This window comes from Bos indicus x Bos taurus, chromosome 19, assembly GCF_003369695.1.
Source record: "Bos indicus x Bos taurus breed Angus x Brahman F1 hybrid chromosome 19, Bos_hybrid_MaternalHap_v2.0, whole genome shotgun sequence".
Taxonomy (NCBI): Eukaryota; Metazoa; Chordata; class Mammalia; order Artiodactyla; family Bovidae; genus Bos; species Bos indicus x Bos taurus.
Window position 1 is genome coordinate 38,561,730 of NC_040094.1, and position 17,033 is coordinate 38,578,762.

Here is a 17,033-nt window from a genome sequence, read left to right on the forward strand (position 1 = left end):
TTTTCATACTGTTCATGGGGTTCTCGAGGCAAGGATATTGAAGCAGTTCATAGCACTGCAGTTTTTTAATCTTATTTTTCTGTTTGTGAATCCCCACTAAAGCTTGTCCTGCTGCTGCTGCTAAGTCGCTTCAGTCGTGTCCAACTCTGTGCGACACCATAAACGGCAGCCCACCAGGCTCCCCCGTCCCTGGGATTCTCCAGGCAAGAACACTGGAGTGGGTTGCCATTTCCTCCTCCAATGCATGAAAGTGAAAAGTGAAAGTGAAGTCGCTCAGTCGTGTCCGACCCTCAGCGATCCCATGGACTGCAGCCTAACAGGCTCCTCCGTCCATGGGATTTTCCAGGCAAGAGTACTGGAGTGGGGTGCCATTGCCTTCTCCGAAAGCCTATCCTAGGTGACTGCAGAAAGAGCTGTGTCTTCGACCTCTTTGATGTTTGCTTGGGTTCTCTTTCTTCTACTGTATTGTACCCTTTATTGTTTCAAGTATATTTTGCTAAGACTCATGAGCCTTTTAATCATCTGATTGTGTGTTAATTGCTGCATCCTCTTCCTGCTGAGCCACCTATTTGGCTTCCACCGTTTCTGTGAACTTCCCGAGGGTCAGATGCGTCTAAATGGAGAGAGTGAGAGCGAGATGAAGCATTGTAATTGCTTCCACAGCGCTGCTGCAGAGCCCCCATGGGGACTGGAGGAAGAGGCCAGGGATGGCTCTAGCAGCTAGAGACATGGCGAAGCCGGAACACCCTTCCACCTCCACATCCGTGTCCAAACTGAGTTCACAGCCCAGAATCCTCAGCTGCCCAAGTGCTCCTGTTCATCACTGTCCTCAGGTAGCAAACAGCCATGGGCACCAGAAGGTGTCTGCTCAACTGACCACCTCCCCAGGGGAGGAGAACGGTGGGTTCCAGGACCCCCAGCACCGACAAGTGCTCTTCCAAGGCCCTTTGATGGCCTGTTCAAAGCCCCCAGAGAGACCAGATGGAAAACTGAGCCCCTGAGAGTGAGGCACGCAGCTGGTTCTCAGGGATTCAAGAGTGTGAGGCTCTCTGCTCATGGATTAACCAGTCCACTGCTTTCCCACAGCATCTCCATCACAAAACAGTAAGAGTATGAGTGAGACTTCCAAATCATGATTTTGCAAATATGGTGTTCCTTACATGCAAGTGCTTCTGATAAAGAACTTAAAGAAAGAGTAAGCAGATAAAGATATTGCTTAGGATGAAGGTTTAAAATTCTTACTATGCATAGGCCTTCCCTAATAACATGAATACTTAAGAGACTTGGCTGAAATAAATGTACCTAATGACAGCACTGGAAGAGCACAAGCTGGAATCAAGATTGCCAGAAGAAATATCAATAATCTCAGATATGCAGATGACACTACCCTTATGGCAGAAAGTGAAGAGGTACTAAAAAGCCTCTTGATAAAAGTGGAAGAGGAGAGTGAAAAAGTTGGCTTAAAGCTCAACATTCAGAAAACTAAGATCATGGCATCTGGTCCCATCACTTTATGGGACATAGATGGGGAAACAGTGGAAACAGTGTCAGACTTTATTTTGGGGGGCTCCAAAATCACTGCAGATGGTGACTGAAGCCATGAAATTAAAAGACGCTTACTCCTTGGAAGGAAAGTTATGACCAACCTAGATAGCACATTCAAAAGCCAGAGACATTACTTTGCCAACAAAGGTCCGTCTAGTCAAGGCTATGGTTTTTCCAGTGGTCATGTATGGATGTGAGAGTTGGACTGTGAAGAAGGCTGAGTGCCGAAGAATTGATGCTTTTGAACTGTGGTGTTGGAGAAGACTCTTGAGAGTCCCTTGGACTGCAAGGAGATCCAACCAGTCCATTCTGAAGGAGATCAGCCCTGGGATTTCTTTGGAAGGAATGATGCTAAAGCTGAAACTCCAGTACTTTGGCCACCTCATGCGAAGGGTTAACTCATTGGAAAAGACTCTGATGCTGGGAAGGATTGGGGGCAGGAGAAGGGGACGACAGAGGATGAGATGGCTGGATGGCATCACCGACTTGATGGACATGAGTTTGAGTGAACTCCGGGAGTTGGTGATGGACAGGGAAGCCTGGCGTGCTGCGATTTATGGGGTCGTAAAGAGTCGGACACGACTCAGCGACTGAACTGAACTGAACTGATTTTTTTTCTCATTTAGGTTATTACAGACTATGGAGCAGAGTTCCCCGTGTTATACAGTAGGTCCTTGTTGGTTATCTACAAATTTCTCTTCTTATAAGGATACTAGGCAGACTGGATTAGGACCTACTCTAACAGCCTCATTTAAGCTCTTTAAAGCCCCTCTCTCCAAACACAATCTAATCCTGAGGTCCTGGGGCTCAGGGGCTTTGTTTTGTTTTGGCTGCACCGCATGGTGTGCAGGATCTTAGTGCTCTGACCAGGGATTGAACCTGGCCTTGAGCAATGAAAGCACAGAATCCTAACCACTGAACTGCCAGGGAATTCTGGGGGTTAGGGTTTTGATAGATGAATTTTAAGGGGACACAGTTCAGACCATAACAGTTTCCAAGAACTTTGGTTAGGTTACTGGTCCCCATTCATGCTGAGGTTAATATTCCATCCCTGTTCACTCGGAAACTGAACCATCTTACCTAAGGCAGTCAGTATGCTGCCGTAGCCCTTACTGCCAGAATAACGTCTCCAGGTAACGGTACTGGACCCTGCTGGTGAGACATCAGCCTCTTGAGGTCTCGGTCTGCCCATCAGAGACAAGTTATGGGAGAGATTAGGTTGCCTTGCAGCAGCCCAGTGACACATTCTAATCTAAGTCACATGAAGGCAAATCATCTCTGATCATCTGGATGCAGAGAGATGCTGGAGCCAGGGTTAGTGAGGCCTCCAGTGTATGAAGCTGCTCCAGTCTGCAGAATAGGGCACTGGGCCACATTCAGTTTGTAGGGATCCACAGGAAGATATCAGTAACCAATGACTTTTTCACTGGCCACACAGGGTTATTATAAGGTGATAACACTTTTTAAACACCTCTGCCTCCATTAGCTTCTTGGTCTAGTGACATCCTGTCCTTCCCTGCCCCCCAACCCCCACCCCCCGCATTGTGTTGGTTCAGTCATAAGGGTAGGCTGGGAAGCCTGTTGAGAACAAGACTGTGGACTTGCTCCACTACCACTTTTCCAGCTGTGGCACTTCCCCGTTGGGAACCTCCTTTGTGGTCAGCAGCAGTATCAGTGACAGCCACTTGAGTGTGTATTGTCCCAAAGGGCCCACTCATCGAGTTACAGTAGTCCACTGTCCAAGCTGAGAGTCTGTCCCAAATTCAATGGCAGTAGTTTTCCAGCCATGTCCCTGGGTATTTCCTGGCACCAGAGACTTGTACTTCTGTGCCCAAAAGGACTGAAAAGATTTGGTGACCTTGGTTGCCATCAAGTCCCCAGCATACCTTGACCAGCACCATCAGCCCTCCTTAGGGAAGAGAGGAGCTTGGCTTCTGCCCTAGTCTTATTTGTTCTTGAAGGGGTGACGTCTGGTCAGACAGGTGGTGTGAAGGCGCCAGACCAGCCCCAGTGTGCACAGCGCAGGCCTCGGCAGGGTCTCTCAGCCCTCCCGGCCCTCCTGTTTGTCCACAGCAAACAGCACAGCTGGCCTGGCATCTTCACCTGCCACAGCCCAGATCTTTACATTTGTGGCTTTCTACTGGCCTGAGAGTGAGGATTTCCCTCATGGGCAAGTCACCAATCTCCTGTCTGGGAACTCCCTGGTGTAAATGCTATGTCCATATTGTCCTACCATCCGAATCTTCAACCCATTTTTCTCCTCTTTACTTTGCCTGTGTCCATTTACTTTGCCCTGTGTCAGGCCTCTATTCTGGGGAGCTGGTTGCCCAGTTGTTAAAGAATTTTCTGGACTTAATTGTCCCTGATAATTGGTGCCAACTGAACAAACCAGTCAGACCCTGAGTGACTATCTCATCACCTGGGTACTCATGGTTTCCATATAATTACAGTTACCTTAAGGAAATGTACAGGTTCCCCTTCTAGCACCACGGATGCTTATCAGACAAGGTAAGCTCCTGTGAGGTAGGCCACTGTTTCGCTGTGGAGGTAAAGACCCACCAACTGCCCTAAACCATTCCATGTTCATCCAAGGTCTTCCCCGTGTTCATGTCATCAGCCAGGCAGGCTTCCACATCAGTCATTAGACAACCAAATGTTTTCTACTTTTTCTCATCCAACACAACTGGTATAGCTTCTTCCTTCACTACAGCTAAAGTGCCAATCCCTCTAGTTTCATTGGGGGCTATAGATTGAATGTTTGTGTCCCCCAAATCCATATATTGAAACCTAATTTCCAAGTGATGTATTTGGAGGAGGAGTCTTTGGGCAGTGATTAGGTCATGGAGTGAAGTCCTCATGAGCGCGATTAGTATCATTATAAAAGAGATCCCTTCATCTGACGGGCGGACACAGTGGAAGACATCCATCTATGAACCAGAAGGCAGGTCCTCACCAGACACAAAATCTGTAGGCAACTTGATCTTGGACTTCCCAGCCACAGAAGATTTCTGTGGTTTGCAAGGCATGCAATCTATGGTACTTAACTGTTATAGTAGCCCCAGCTAAGACACTGGGCTTTTGTCCAAACCTCATGTTCCTCCTCTTCCACTCTTTGTAAGAGCAGACCGCAGGACGGTTCTGCAGAACTGACTGCACCTGACCACAGGGAGTATTTTATATCAGGTTACCCCCATAGGTGGGAGGAAGCAGTTTTGCTTCCCCATGGAGCAGACGGGTGAACAGCAACCATGCTTAATTATTCTTAGTGTTATAGGATCCTCTAACCATGGGCAACAGTCAAGTGCCACTTTTCTCCTGTCACCAAATGCTTCAGTAACCAGGGTGCCACCATCTGAGAATCCTGATCCATAGCTGCCTTTTTCCAAAAGGGCACTGTGGTCTTATCAACCTGCAGGGGAAGAAGGATTAAAAAATTCCATGTAGCCAGCCTGTCACTGGCTACAGACAAGATGGGCCCACCCACCTGGTATGGCTTCTATAGCGAGTTGCATTGTGTCCCCACAAAACATATGCCCACCCCAAACCTTAGAATGTGATCTTAACTGAAATAAGGATCTTTGAAGAGGATCACGAGATCATCCTAGATGAGGGGGGTCCCTAAATCCAGGGAAGATTATCTTTATAAGACACAAAAACAGAGACACAGAGAAGACCATGTTGGCAGAGATTGGAGGGATCTGTCTTCAAGCCATGGAGGGCCAATGATTGCTATTAACTACCAGAAGCTACAAGAGAGACATGAGACAGATGTTCCTAAGGGCCTCTGGAAGGAGACCTGGCGACAGCCTGAGCTGACTTCTTGTTCTAAGCCATCAGTTCTGGGGTAAATTGTTAGTTACCCAAGGAAACTACTATGGCCTCATTTACAGCAAGATGAACAGGCCAGGACTTCTCTGGTGTACCAGTGGTTAAGAATTCACCTGCAAAAGCACGGGACACAGGTTGGATCCCTGGTCCAGGAAGATCCCACAGGCTGTAGGGAAACTAAGCCTGTGCGCCCCACTGCCGAGACTATCTCCAGAAACCAGGGGCCGCGACTACTGAAGCTCGCATGCCCTCAGTTCACTCAGCTGTGTCTGACTCTTTGCAACCCTGTGGACTGCAACACACCAGGCCTCCCTGTCCATCACCAACTCCCAGAGCTTGCTCAAACTCAGGTCCATTGAGTCAGTGATGCCATCCAGCCATCTCATCCTCTGTCGTCCCCTTCTCCTCCTGCCTTCAATCTTTCCCAGCATCAGGGTCTTTTCCAATGAGTCCGTTCTTCATATCAGGTGGCCAAAGTATTAGAGCTTCAGCTTCAGCATCAGTCCTTCTAATGAATATTCAGGACTGGTTTCCTTTAGGATGGATTGGTTGGATCTCCTTGCAGTCCAAGGGACCCTCAAGAGCCTTCTCCAACACCACAGGTCAAAAGCATCAATTCTTTGATGCTCAGCTTTCTTTATGGTCCACCTCTCACATCCATACGTTGACTACTGGAAAAACTATAGTTTTGACTAAAGGACTTTTGTTGGCAAAATAATGTCTCTGTTTTTTAATATGCTCTTTTGGTTGGTCACAGCTTTTCTTCCAAGGAGCAAGCGTCTTTTAATTTCATGGCTGCAGTCACCATCTGCAGTGATTTTGGAGCCCAAGAAAAGAAAGTCTGTCACTGTTTCCATTGTTGCCCAACCTATTTGCTGTGAAGGGATGGGACCAGATGCCATGATCTTCGTTTTTTGACCGTTGAGTTTTAACCCAGCTTTTTCACTCTCCTCTTTCACTTTCTTCAAGAGGCTCTTTAGTTCCTCTTCGCTTTTGCCATAAGGGTGGTGTCATCTGCATATCTGAGGTTATTGATATTTCTCCCTGCAATCTTGATTCCAGCTCATGATTCATCCAGCCCAGCGTTTCACATGATGTACTCTACATATAAGTTAAATAAGCAATGTGACAGTATACAGCCTTGACGAACTCCTTTCCCAATTTGGAACCAAATTGTTGTTCCATGTTCCACTGTTCCATGTCCAGTTCTAACTGTTGCTTCCTGACCTGCATACAGATTTCTCACGAGGCAGATAAGGTGGTCTGGTATTCCCATCTCTTGAAGAATTTTCCACAGCTCGTTGTGATCCACCCACACAGTCAAAGGCTTTAGCATAGTCAGTGAAACAGAAGTAGATGCTTTTGTGGAATTACCTTACTTTTTCTATGATCCAGCGGATGTTGGCAATTTGATCTCTGGTTCCTCTGTCTTTTCTTAATCCAGCTTGAAAATCTGGAACTTCTCGGTTCACGTACTACTGAAACCTAGTTTGGAGAATTTTGAGCACTACTTTGCCAGCGTGTGAGATGAGTGCAATTGTGCACTAGTTTGAACATTCTTCGGCAATGTCTTTCTTTGGGATTGGAATGAAAACTGACCTTTTCCAGTCCTTTGCCCATTGCTGAGTGTTCCAAATTTGCTGACATATTGAGTGCAGTACCTTAACAGCAAAGGATTTGAAATACCTCAGCTGGAATTCCATCATCTCCACTAGCTTTGTTCATAGTGATGCTTCCTAAGGCCCACTTGACTTCACACTCCAGGAGGTCTGGCTCTAGGTGAGTGATCACACCATTAGAGCTTCACAGTCAGAAGCTTATACACTGCGACTAGAGAAAGCCCTGCATGCAGCAATGAAGACCCAGAGTAACTACCCCCACCCCTGTGAATAGGCCAACTCTGACCAACTTTTAACAAGAGTTACGTTTAGAATTAGGAACATAGAGTTTCTTGTTTCGTTAAAAAAAAAAAAAGTTTTTTCTTGACTGTCAGAGAAAATCATTGTTTCAAGACACGACTTGGTAAGCGTGTCTGCGTCTCAATGAGGCTCAAGGGTTGTGGTTGCCACCACTGGCAGGCATCCAAGGCCACTCAGGAGGAGACATTTAACTTGCCAAACAAGACATCAGTATTGAGTGAAAATTTTGGACACCAGAGGAATTTTCTAATACTTCACGCAGTCACAATTCAAATAGGTGACACATTTCAATACCAGCTACACATTTATACAGTGAATGGGTTGGACCTTTCACCTGCAAAGTTACTTTTGTTCTTTTTTCCCTCTCTTTACTTTTTTGCCCAAACTCTAGTAGGTGCTTTCTCAAGGAAACACAGGAATAGCTGAAAGCTGAGTGAGCAACTTGCACCAATAAGCAGCTCTGCACTTACTTTGGGTTTTAAATGGCCATTAATTCAGCCTCAAACTCACTTTTAACACCTGAAAGCACCAATCCTACCTCTAGCTGCTTGACCTTCAACGTTTATCAAGTGGCAACAGCTATCGGGTCCCTGGAAGTCCTGTCCCATGAAGCATGCAGCCCCTGAATAGAAGGACCTCTACCCTCTTGCCCACCACTGAATTACCAGATCCTGGGGCACATATATTATTCTCTATCCTGTCCACACATACTCTAGTCTTTTTTTTTTTTTAATTGGAAGATAATTGCTTTACAATGTTATGTTGGTTTCTGCCATACAACGTGAGTCAGCCATAAGTATACATATTGCCCCTCCCTCTTGAACCTCCCTCCTACCCCCCTCCAGTCTTCTTTCAAGGGCACTTTATGAGCCCCATGCTGGGCACCAAATTTGTCACACTCATGTACCCATGACGAAGGGCCAAGGCCAAGGTCTGACTGATTTGACCAGCAAAGATAGAAAGAAATGTATAGTTTATTACTTACATGGATGGTGAAAAGAAGAAAAAGGTTTTCCAGTAAAACTCATCTTGTCTCATAGTCAGCAATGAAGACTTCTCTTGCAGAGGTGCCAGTCAGCCTTATGAAAGATAGTTTCTAGAATTAAATGTCTATGTGACTCTAGTAACATAACCTCTAAACTTCAATTGCTTCATTTATAAGATAGGAATAACATTCACTTTAGGATTGTTGTCAGAGTTAAATAAATAATACCTCATATAGACTCTAATGCCTTATCAAGCACAATATTTATCACAACAAGTATTAGCCACCATTAGGAAATATCCACAGGGTTTCGTTCCCATGTTAAACCACCTTAGTTATCCCTTTTTTGTCAGGGGAGGGTGGGGCTGTGCTACATGTGGCTTGTAGAATCTTTGTTCCACCACCAAGGATTGAACCTGGGTCTGGGCAGTGAAAGCACCAAGTCCTAACCACTCGACTGCCAAGGAATTCCCTAAAGCTTTTTTTTTTTTTTTCCCTTTCCTACCTTAATTATTCCTGAAACAAGTCAGGGAACAAATAAATACTACTCTGCTTAGGCTTCCCTCATAGCTCAGTTGGTAAAGAATCCGCCTGCAATGCAGGAGACCCTGGTTCAAATCCTGGTTCAGGAAGATCCCCTGGAGAAAGGATAGGCTACCCACTCCAGTATTCTGGCCTAGAGAATTCCAAGGACTATACAGTCCATGGGGTCACAAAGAGTTGGACACAACTGAGTGACTTTCAGTCACTTTCACTGCTATATAGAGCTTCCCCTAAGGCTTGAGAATCATGCCCCAATATCTACCCAATTATTTGGGAAGGCACTGTAACAGCAACACTGAAACTAGTCCAGTGACCTCATCCCACCCCATCCAGAATCACTATGCAGAGGACGAGAGTAGGTGTGGTGTCAGTATACTTAGTAAATACTCCCCACTGTCCCCTGTGGAAGTCAAGGTTTCACTGATCTGCTCGGTATCTGGGGCTGCTTAAAAAAGTGGGAGGGACAGTTCTTAGTGTGTTCATTCTACCCCAGACTTCTAAGGGTAGCCACATCTGTCCCCTCAGAAGATAACCTGCTTGTGTGCTTAGTCGCTCAGTAATGTCCAACTCTTTGCAGCCCTGTGGACTGTTGCCCACCAAGCTCCTCAGTATATGGTATTCTCCAGGCAAGAATACTGGAATGAATAGCCATTCCCTTCTCCAAGAGATCTTTCCAACCCTGGGATGGAACCCCAGTCTCCTGCATTGCAGGCAGATTCTTTACCTTCTGTGCCACCAGGGAAGCCCAAGATAACCTGGAATGACATGACACTTTAAATGGGGAGCTGTTCCTCTTTTAAGGAAAAGGCTGGACCAAGAATCAGGAGAGCCAAGTCAGGGTCCAGGTTGTCTTGCACAAGGGTGTCCCTCCACCCATCTAGTCTTCAGAAAGGAAAAAAAGAGAGGGCAAGGTCACAGTAGATGGTGACTGAGCTCCCTTCCACGAACCCTCCCCTCTCAAGGCCATCGGCATCATTTTTCTTACGGTAGGTATCAGGAAGAACAGCTGCAACTCCTCTGCAGACGTTACCCAACATTTTTAATAGTGAAGGCCTTATACCAACATGCCAAGGGAATAAAGAGCAAGGCACCATTTAAAAGCCACTCTTGTTTTACTATCCTGTAAATTTAAGAAAAATGCCTACTTCAAATCTGAGTGACTCTGGTCCCTGGAAAGCAAGACTCCACCCCCAGAGGTCTGACCATCTCAGCAACCAGATCCCCCAAACCCTCCCTGAGACATAGACTCTCTCACAGCTTTCAATATAAGTTTCCTTTTATTTTGAAATTGAAACAGCGGAATCAAGTGATTTGTAGCAGAAACAACTTTCATGGGAAAGAAAACTGGAGTGCTCATCCAGCAAAAGAACAAACTCCAAAAAGTCTGAGCCAGCCGCCCCATCTTCCCAGACCAAGCACAGGGCAGATTAAAGAGTGGGAGAAAGGGTACAATCAAAATTTGGTGGTGACGGCTGGCCGATCCCCAGCAAAGTACAATTTTCAAAGTGGCCGCAGTTACAGAACAGGGTCACACAATCACAGGCACAAGTCCCCCCTCCAGTCCCCACCAAGTTTTGCCTTCATAAAAATCACTTTCCACTTTCCTAAGTGATGTCTCAGGACTGAACATGATTCACTTTGCCTCAGGAGAAGGGACTCTCTTATTCTGGTTCCTGGGATCAGGATCAACATGTTGGAGTAAGGGGAGGATTCAAGTGGTGGTAGAGAATGTTTATTCCTCCTGCTAACTCATTATCTGCTGAAATTCATTCTGAACACCTTTACACTGCAGTAGGTTACAGAAACTTGACACAAAAGGGTTGCAAGTGCCCCCCGCCCTCGCCCCCACCCTCCACAGGTTGAAACGGTGAGTCCAGACTTCAGCACCGCCACACACACAAAGCCTTTGTTCCGTGGGGCTGAGTGAAGTCACCTGGCTGAGAAGCAACAGGGAGAGCACAGACAGGAACTCACTGACAGGAACAAGGTGCGGGGTGGGGCAAGCCAGGGGGGCAGACTGCAGAAGCTGTACCTGTTAGAATAGCACATTATCTTAGACCAGGTGCAGAAAATTGCCAGAGTGAAACTTATTTGTGGGGGAAAAAAAGAGAAATGTTTAGGGAATTAAAACAATCCAGCGGTCACTGGAAAATGTCTCCCTCTTAAGAACTTTTTTTTTTGGCTTTTTTTTTTTTTTTTTAATTTTTTGGAAAGTATTTTTAAGGTAATATTTTTTTTCCTTTGGAAAAAGAAATCTTTTTCCCCCCCTAATCTAAGCAAGTGGAGTTGCCACTACCTAATTTCTCTCTATTGTCTTGCTAAGAGGTAGATAAAACAAAAGTGAAATGGGGCTTCTATGAGGAGGTCCATTAGAGGGTGGGGAGGGGCTGGGATCGCCCAGTGGAACTCCCCGACTACAAAGGCTCCTGACGACCAGAGGACAGGCCCTCGGCCTCTCAGGATAAGGGATCCTGCTCCACCTCCAGAGCCCACCGTCCCTGTGAACACTGGGAAGGGGTAGAGAGGTGGAGAATCTCAGAGAAACCCTGTTGAAGACGTCTTAACTTCGGCTTCCCCAGGCTTCCTGGCTGTGGGGCTGAGTGGCGGGTTCCAGGCCAGGCCCCACATCACACCTCCTGGCAGCCTCCTCCGGTAGAAGACAGGAGGCTGCCCCGCTCTGGTAGGAGACAGGAGGCCCGTCCTCTCCGCCCCCTCTGGTGCAGCAAGATATGGCAGGTGAGAGCAGGGCAGGCTGCAGGGAAGAGGTGAAGCAAGGGTCCCCAGGCCGAAGAAGGCAGAAAGGGGGGCCTAATGACCAGTCCTCTCAACCCAACCAATGAGTATCTAGCAGGTATGCCTATTCCTCAAGGACAAACCTTCTGTGGCACAAGCCTCAGCTCACTCCTCCTGGCTGGGATCCACCCCCTCACTCACCAGTCCCAGCCCTCATTCTAATCTCACTGTGAGGATTGAGGTAGTTAATCCATTTATACTCGTAGCATCCATCATCTGTGGTTACTCAAAACACATGCCCCGAGGAGCTTCCTGCTATTTCACTTAAGAAAAAAATTCTTTTGTCTCGTCCATCCAGATTCAACCAGACTAAGGCACCAGTAATGGTGCCATCAGACTGTGCCCCCAAGGAGGTGCACAGGGCTGAGGGTCAGGGCTGGGGCTCCGGCCCTCACCCTCTGAATCCACCTTCAGTCATGAGGCCTCCTCCCTGTCCTGTACCCCAATAGAGAAGCCTTATGTATCCAAAAGAAAGAAATTGCAGTTTTCAGCTGGTGTTGCCCTAAGTCTGAATACAAGAGAAAAGCCCTGCCTCTAAATCGCCAAGAGTTTGGAAGGGAAATGGCTTTCTGTCCCCTGGCACCGAGGATCCTTCTTCCATCTTCCTGCAGTTACAGGGGCAGGCTGTGCTGTCTTCCTCCTACCGGTTTTCAACAAATAGGCTAGGCGAAAGTTGGCATGTTTTGAACATCAAAGCCTCTAGGATCTCCGCATCAACACTTCAGGGGAAGGAGGACCCCCACCCTTGAGTGAGAGAAAGGAGGGAAGGTGGAGTAGAGGCAGAAGCTCGGCGGTCCCTGGGGGCTCTGTGAGGTAGTTACGCGGCACCGCTGTTCCCAGTGTGGCAGAGAGCATGTCTGGGGTGGGAGGAGGGGAAGGCACCCTGGAGAGTTAACTGAGGCCCCTCCTCGTTGCCAGTCTGCCAGGCCTGAAGAGAACTCTCGGTGCTGTCTCTGCAGTGGGGGCGAGGGATGGAGCGCAGCCTCACAGGGAGGAGCCCCAAACCCCTCTCCTTCCCCAAAGTGCAACCGGAGCCAGTGGACCCCTTCTCAGCTCCCTGTGCCTTGGCACGTACCGCCCCCACATCCCCCAGGAGCCTCAGAAGGGAAGGGCCGGGTCTTTTAGCCCATACAGTTCCCAGGACCTCTCCCCCTCTCAGACAGCCCAGGTACGGGTTCAAAGGATGGTTATTGCTTTGATTCAGAGATGGCGTCTCTCACAGCCTGTCTTTGGCACAGGGGAAAATGGACACACAGAACCAACTGGAGGGCTCCCCTCCAGTGTTCTCTGGGTTTTACATGGGGTCTCTTCTGCCAATCGTGAGGCATAACTTAACAGAATAGCCCCCACTGGTCCCAGAAGCGGAGAGCTCAGGGTAAAGGAAAAGAAGACTGAGAAAGGACCGAGAGGAGCGCAGGTAAGAGTAGAAGGTGATGAAACTCCCTGTCCCTAAAAACGGCTCTCTCCTCCCCAGGCCCCTCTGAGGAGCCAAGTCCACAACCCAAACCGCAAAAGGCAACCAGACCCTCACGGGCCATTGGGTGTCACTGTCAGATGCAGCTTCAAAGTCAGGGAATCAAACCATTTTGGTTTTTTCATGTGTTCCACAGAATTAAAAAATACATCCTAAAAGTGATGGTCTTTTCTTAAAAATATATATGTAGCTCACACACATATCAGAGCACAGAAGTTGTTTTTTAAAAGTCACTCTTTTCAGATCATCCAAATCTCTCAAGTGCATTTCACATTAACTTGTTATCTCACCAAGGATGGGGACATGGAGGTGATGTGCAGGGGGCGGAGTTGCCCCAAGACCTTGCCCAGAGGTCAAAGGTGGAACCACCAAGACAAGCCCTTTATCCTGCTAAACCTTAACCACCAAACCATATTCCTTTGTTTTCCGGTAGCGTAACTTGCACAATTTTCCTGCTGGGCAAATATCAGCCATGCCGAATCCAGGTTTGACAGTCCCTTGCCACACTCCTGGTCTCTTCTGGGAGCTGAACCAGCCAGAGGGAAAGGATGTGGGCTGCAGGTGTGATGGGAGCAGGATCCCAAGGAAACTGAACACTGCAACAATCACATTTCAGGTACTGTGGGGGGTTTTATTCTGATGGCAGTTTTGAACCAGATATCAAAGCATGCTTGCTGCTGGAAATTCACCTTAAATCACTAAATGGCCGATGTCTGAAGTTATCTGCTTCATTTTGGAATAAAGCATATAGAGCCAGAAATATAAGTTGGGAGACCCTTTTCTGTGGTTTGGACAGGTGGGAAGCTTAATTAAACTGGCCTGGTATCATCTCTAAAGGCTTTCCTGCTTCCTCCTCTTTGGGGCAGACAGTTCTGGGGGTCTACAAAGGAACGTCATGGGAAGAAAGTAACAAGACACCAACGAGGCAGGAACCCGTCCCCAGCTACATTCCCAAATCCCTTGCCCCTCCTTGCCACCCACCATCCTAAATCAAGGATTTGTATGTGTGGGTCCACTGTTAGAATCAATCATATCAATTGAAAGAAGATGAGGAGACAGAAGGGCCAGTTATCTGTTCGTCCCTTGGTCTACTGATAAAGACCAAAAATGGCAAGATGGGACTGAAATGAATTAAGTCACGATAAATGAAAAGCACTGCACGGCAAGCCGGGTGGACCTCTCTCAGGGCGAGAGGGTGGCTTTGTCTCTTCCACCAATGGAATCTTGGCTCCCATATTTTTAGAGAAGTATACATTTTTTTAAGGGTATGTTTTTTAGTTATTATTTCTCTCCTCGATAAAACGGAGGCAATACTTTAAAATATCTCAACAGCACCACTGGTGGGAAAAAACAACCGGGGTGCCCTTTAACCAAAGGGGGAGGGGAGACCACAGGCCAGCTGTTGGAGGCTGTTGCTTCGCCCTTGGGGCCACAGCTCTGCTGGGCCTGTCAATCTCATCAGGCAAGGTCTTCCTGGGAGAGGTGGGTGGCTTAGAGATCAGAGCCTGGCCCTGGGCTCTCTCACGCCTGGGCCTTCCCTCTGGGCCCAGCCTCCCTCCAAGGGGCAGCGCCGGCTGCCTTTCCCACAGGGCCTGTTCTCCATAGAGACTTCCTAAAGAGTTACACTGGCTCATGTTGTAAGAAATTATGAAACATAACTTTCTCATTTTTTTCTTTTCATTAAAAAAATAAAATATTCAAGACTATCAGCTTCTCTTTTGCTTTGCTTTTCTTTTTTATATAAAATATCAGCAAGCCGCAAAGAAAAAAAAGATTAAAAAAAAAAAGAGGTGGGGGGAACAAAAAGGAAAGTAATTGCTGAGGTAACTTCATACCTTGAGGTAGTTTACTTCGCGCACAGCATTACCTGACTGACTCCGCCCACATGTCATGGTTGTCTGGTTGTTACTGTTGTTGCAATGTTGCAAGGAGGGGAGTCCCGAGCATGGGCTCTTCCACACGCAGAGGCCTTCCTCCCTTCCCAGCACACTGGATAGCATTGTCCAAGGCAGCTAAAGTGCACCACCTGGCTAATATGCACTGACGATCAGCACACGAGGAGGGGAGGCCAAACCTCACTTAACTGACGGCTGCTGTCTTCCACGAGGGCTGAACTTAAAATGGGACCTTACTGAGCCTGGAAAATTAATAAATTAAGCTTGTTTACCCTTTTGTGCATAATGCTGCTGGTATTTTGAATTTTGTTTCTTTTAGGCACACATAACATCACACCGACGACTCGTGGAGGCAGAAACCATCAGTTAAATACGCCTCTAGGATAAACACAGAAGCAAATAGTCTCCGATTTACTGAATATTCATAATAGATGCCAAATGATGGACTTCAGCTTTTGCAGGAGCTCAGGGTCGGGTTGCACATCCCACCACCACCAAGGGAACAGTGCCGTGGTGGGGGAGTGCCCCGCAACCCCCGCTTCTGGGAGCCAGCCCTTAGGAAAGCACATGGCCAGCGTGAGGGCACAGTGGCAGCCTTTGGGGCCACTCAAGTCCTCCATGGAACTGAGACTTTATCAAGGGGAGTTAGGCTCCCCTTCCCAGTGCTCGTATCCAATCATTAAAATAGACTTTAAAAAAATATAAAATCTGCCTGAGAATGGCAGGAATCAGGGACAGTACAGTGGTCAGCCCCTGTCCCGCGGAGCAGTCAGTACCACCCATGCGCTCCTGGACACGACGTGGGACTTTCATGGTTAGAGGGACATGAACAGGGCAGGAATCTTGGTGGGGAAGCCCCGACCGTGCGGGCAATTTGAACTGCACCAGTTTCTTAAGGTGGTGATCTGGAATCCATCAGCCACAAGGGCACTCCTTTTAAACGTGGATTACTATATATTTTAATCATCTGTCTCTCCCATTCTTTATTACTCGCTGTTCCTATAGGTTGGTTAGGAAGGGACTGGAATTAATCTACAGATGCCGATGTGTCTTTTCCCTTCGAGTCAATAATATACACAAAGCAATGCATTGGTTCCCACTTTTGCCAGTAGCAGAAAGATGAGCTAACCAGTGTGAATACAGGAAGAGGTTATGTCAGGGCACGAGAATAGAGGTATTTTAATCAATAAACCAAGGAGGAGAAGGCTGGAAGGGCTTTAGGGTCAAGAAGTAAATCATCCTTTGAGATTGATTAAAACACCCCTCTGCATGTTTTAAAAACCTGAAGGAAATTTTATTTCTCTTCCCACTGGGGTCTGACCAACCCTCTCGATGAGACCTGGAGAACTTAAAACAATCCACGTTTAAAAGCACCCTGAGCTAGAATTTCCAAGGTGACACCCTCAGGGATGGGCAGTGTTGGGCCAATTGGTTGGGTGTTTGGGGCTGAGAGATCAGGGTTCCTCACTGGAACAACTTTCTCAAGCACGTGGGCAAACCTGATCTACATCCCGGCCCAAGTGTCCCTGATTCCCGCTCATTCTCAGGCCTGCGGGGGAGATCATGCTCTCGATTTCGGCCTGTTGTCCTTCAGCCGACATGATGGGGGTAGACGTGAAGGGGCTGGTCACTTCCTCCGGGCCTGGGCCTGGTTACTCTGTCCCTTTTGGTGCAGCTGTTTGACTTGGGCCAAGATGTCTCGTATCTTCCGCTGAGCCATCTGCACAGAGAACACGTGAGAGTGAGGACCTTCAAAGGTGGGGAGAGACAGCCCTACTGGGGAGACAGGCCACCGGGGTTTGGATCCTGGCAACAAAGAGATCACATGGGACTTAAAAGAAAGGTAAGAGAAGGCTGAGGGTTACAGTGACAGAAAGTTTCTTTGCCTCTGAGCAGACCCTGAGCACCCACTGGATTCATACAGGGGAATGGAGGAGAAAAGCAGTATAAAGTCATTCATCAGAATTTAAAACATGACCAAGCTGACACACGTTTCTGAACTCAAGGGGGCACTCCCTAAGTTTCCAGGAGTATGTGTTGTCAGGAGGTCA

At 47.6% G+C, this 17,033-nt stretch overlaps 1 protein-coding gene across 2 annotated transcripts in view; it reads right to left on the reverse strand.

The window, feature by feature from the left end:
• Positions 1-10,078: 10,078 nt before the first annotated feature.
• The window catches only part of IGF2BP1 (insulin like growth factor 2 mRNA binding protein 1), a 46,799-nt gene continuing 39,844 nt past the window's right edge, over positions 10,079-17,033 (reverse strand). For both annotated transcript variants that reach the window (XM_027518067.1, XM_027518066.1), the window contains exon 15: positions 10,079-16,702. In XM_027518067.1, the coding sequence (XP_027373868.1) occupies positions 16,610-16,702 (93 nt within the window). In that variant the 3' untranslated portion in view covers positions 10,079-16,609. The remainder of the gene's footprint in view (positions 16,703-17,033) is intronic.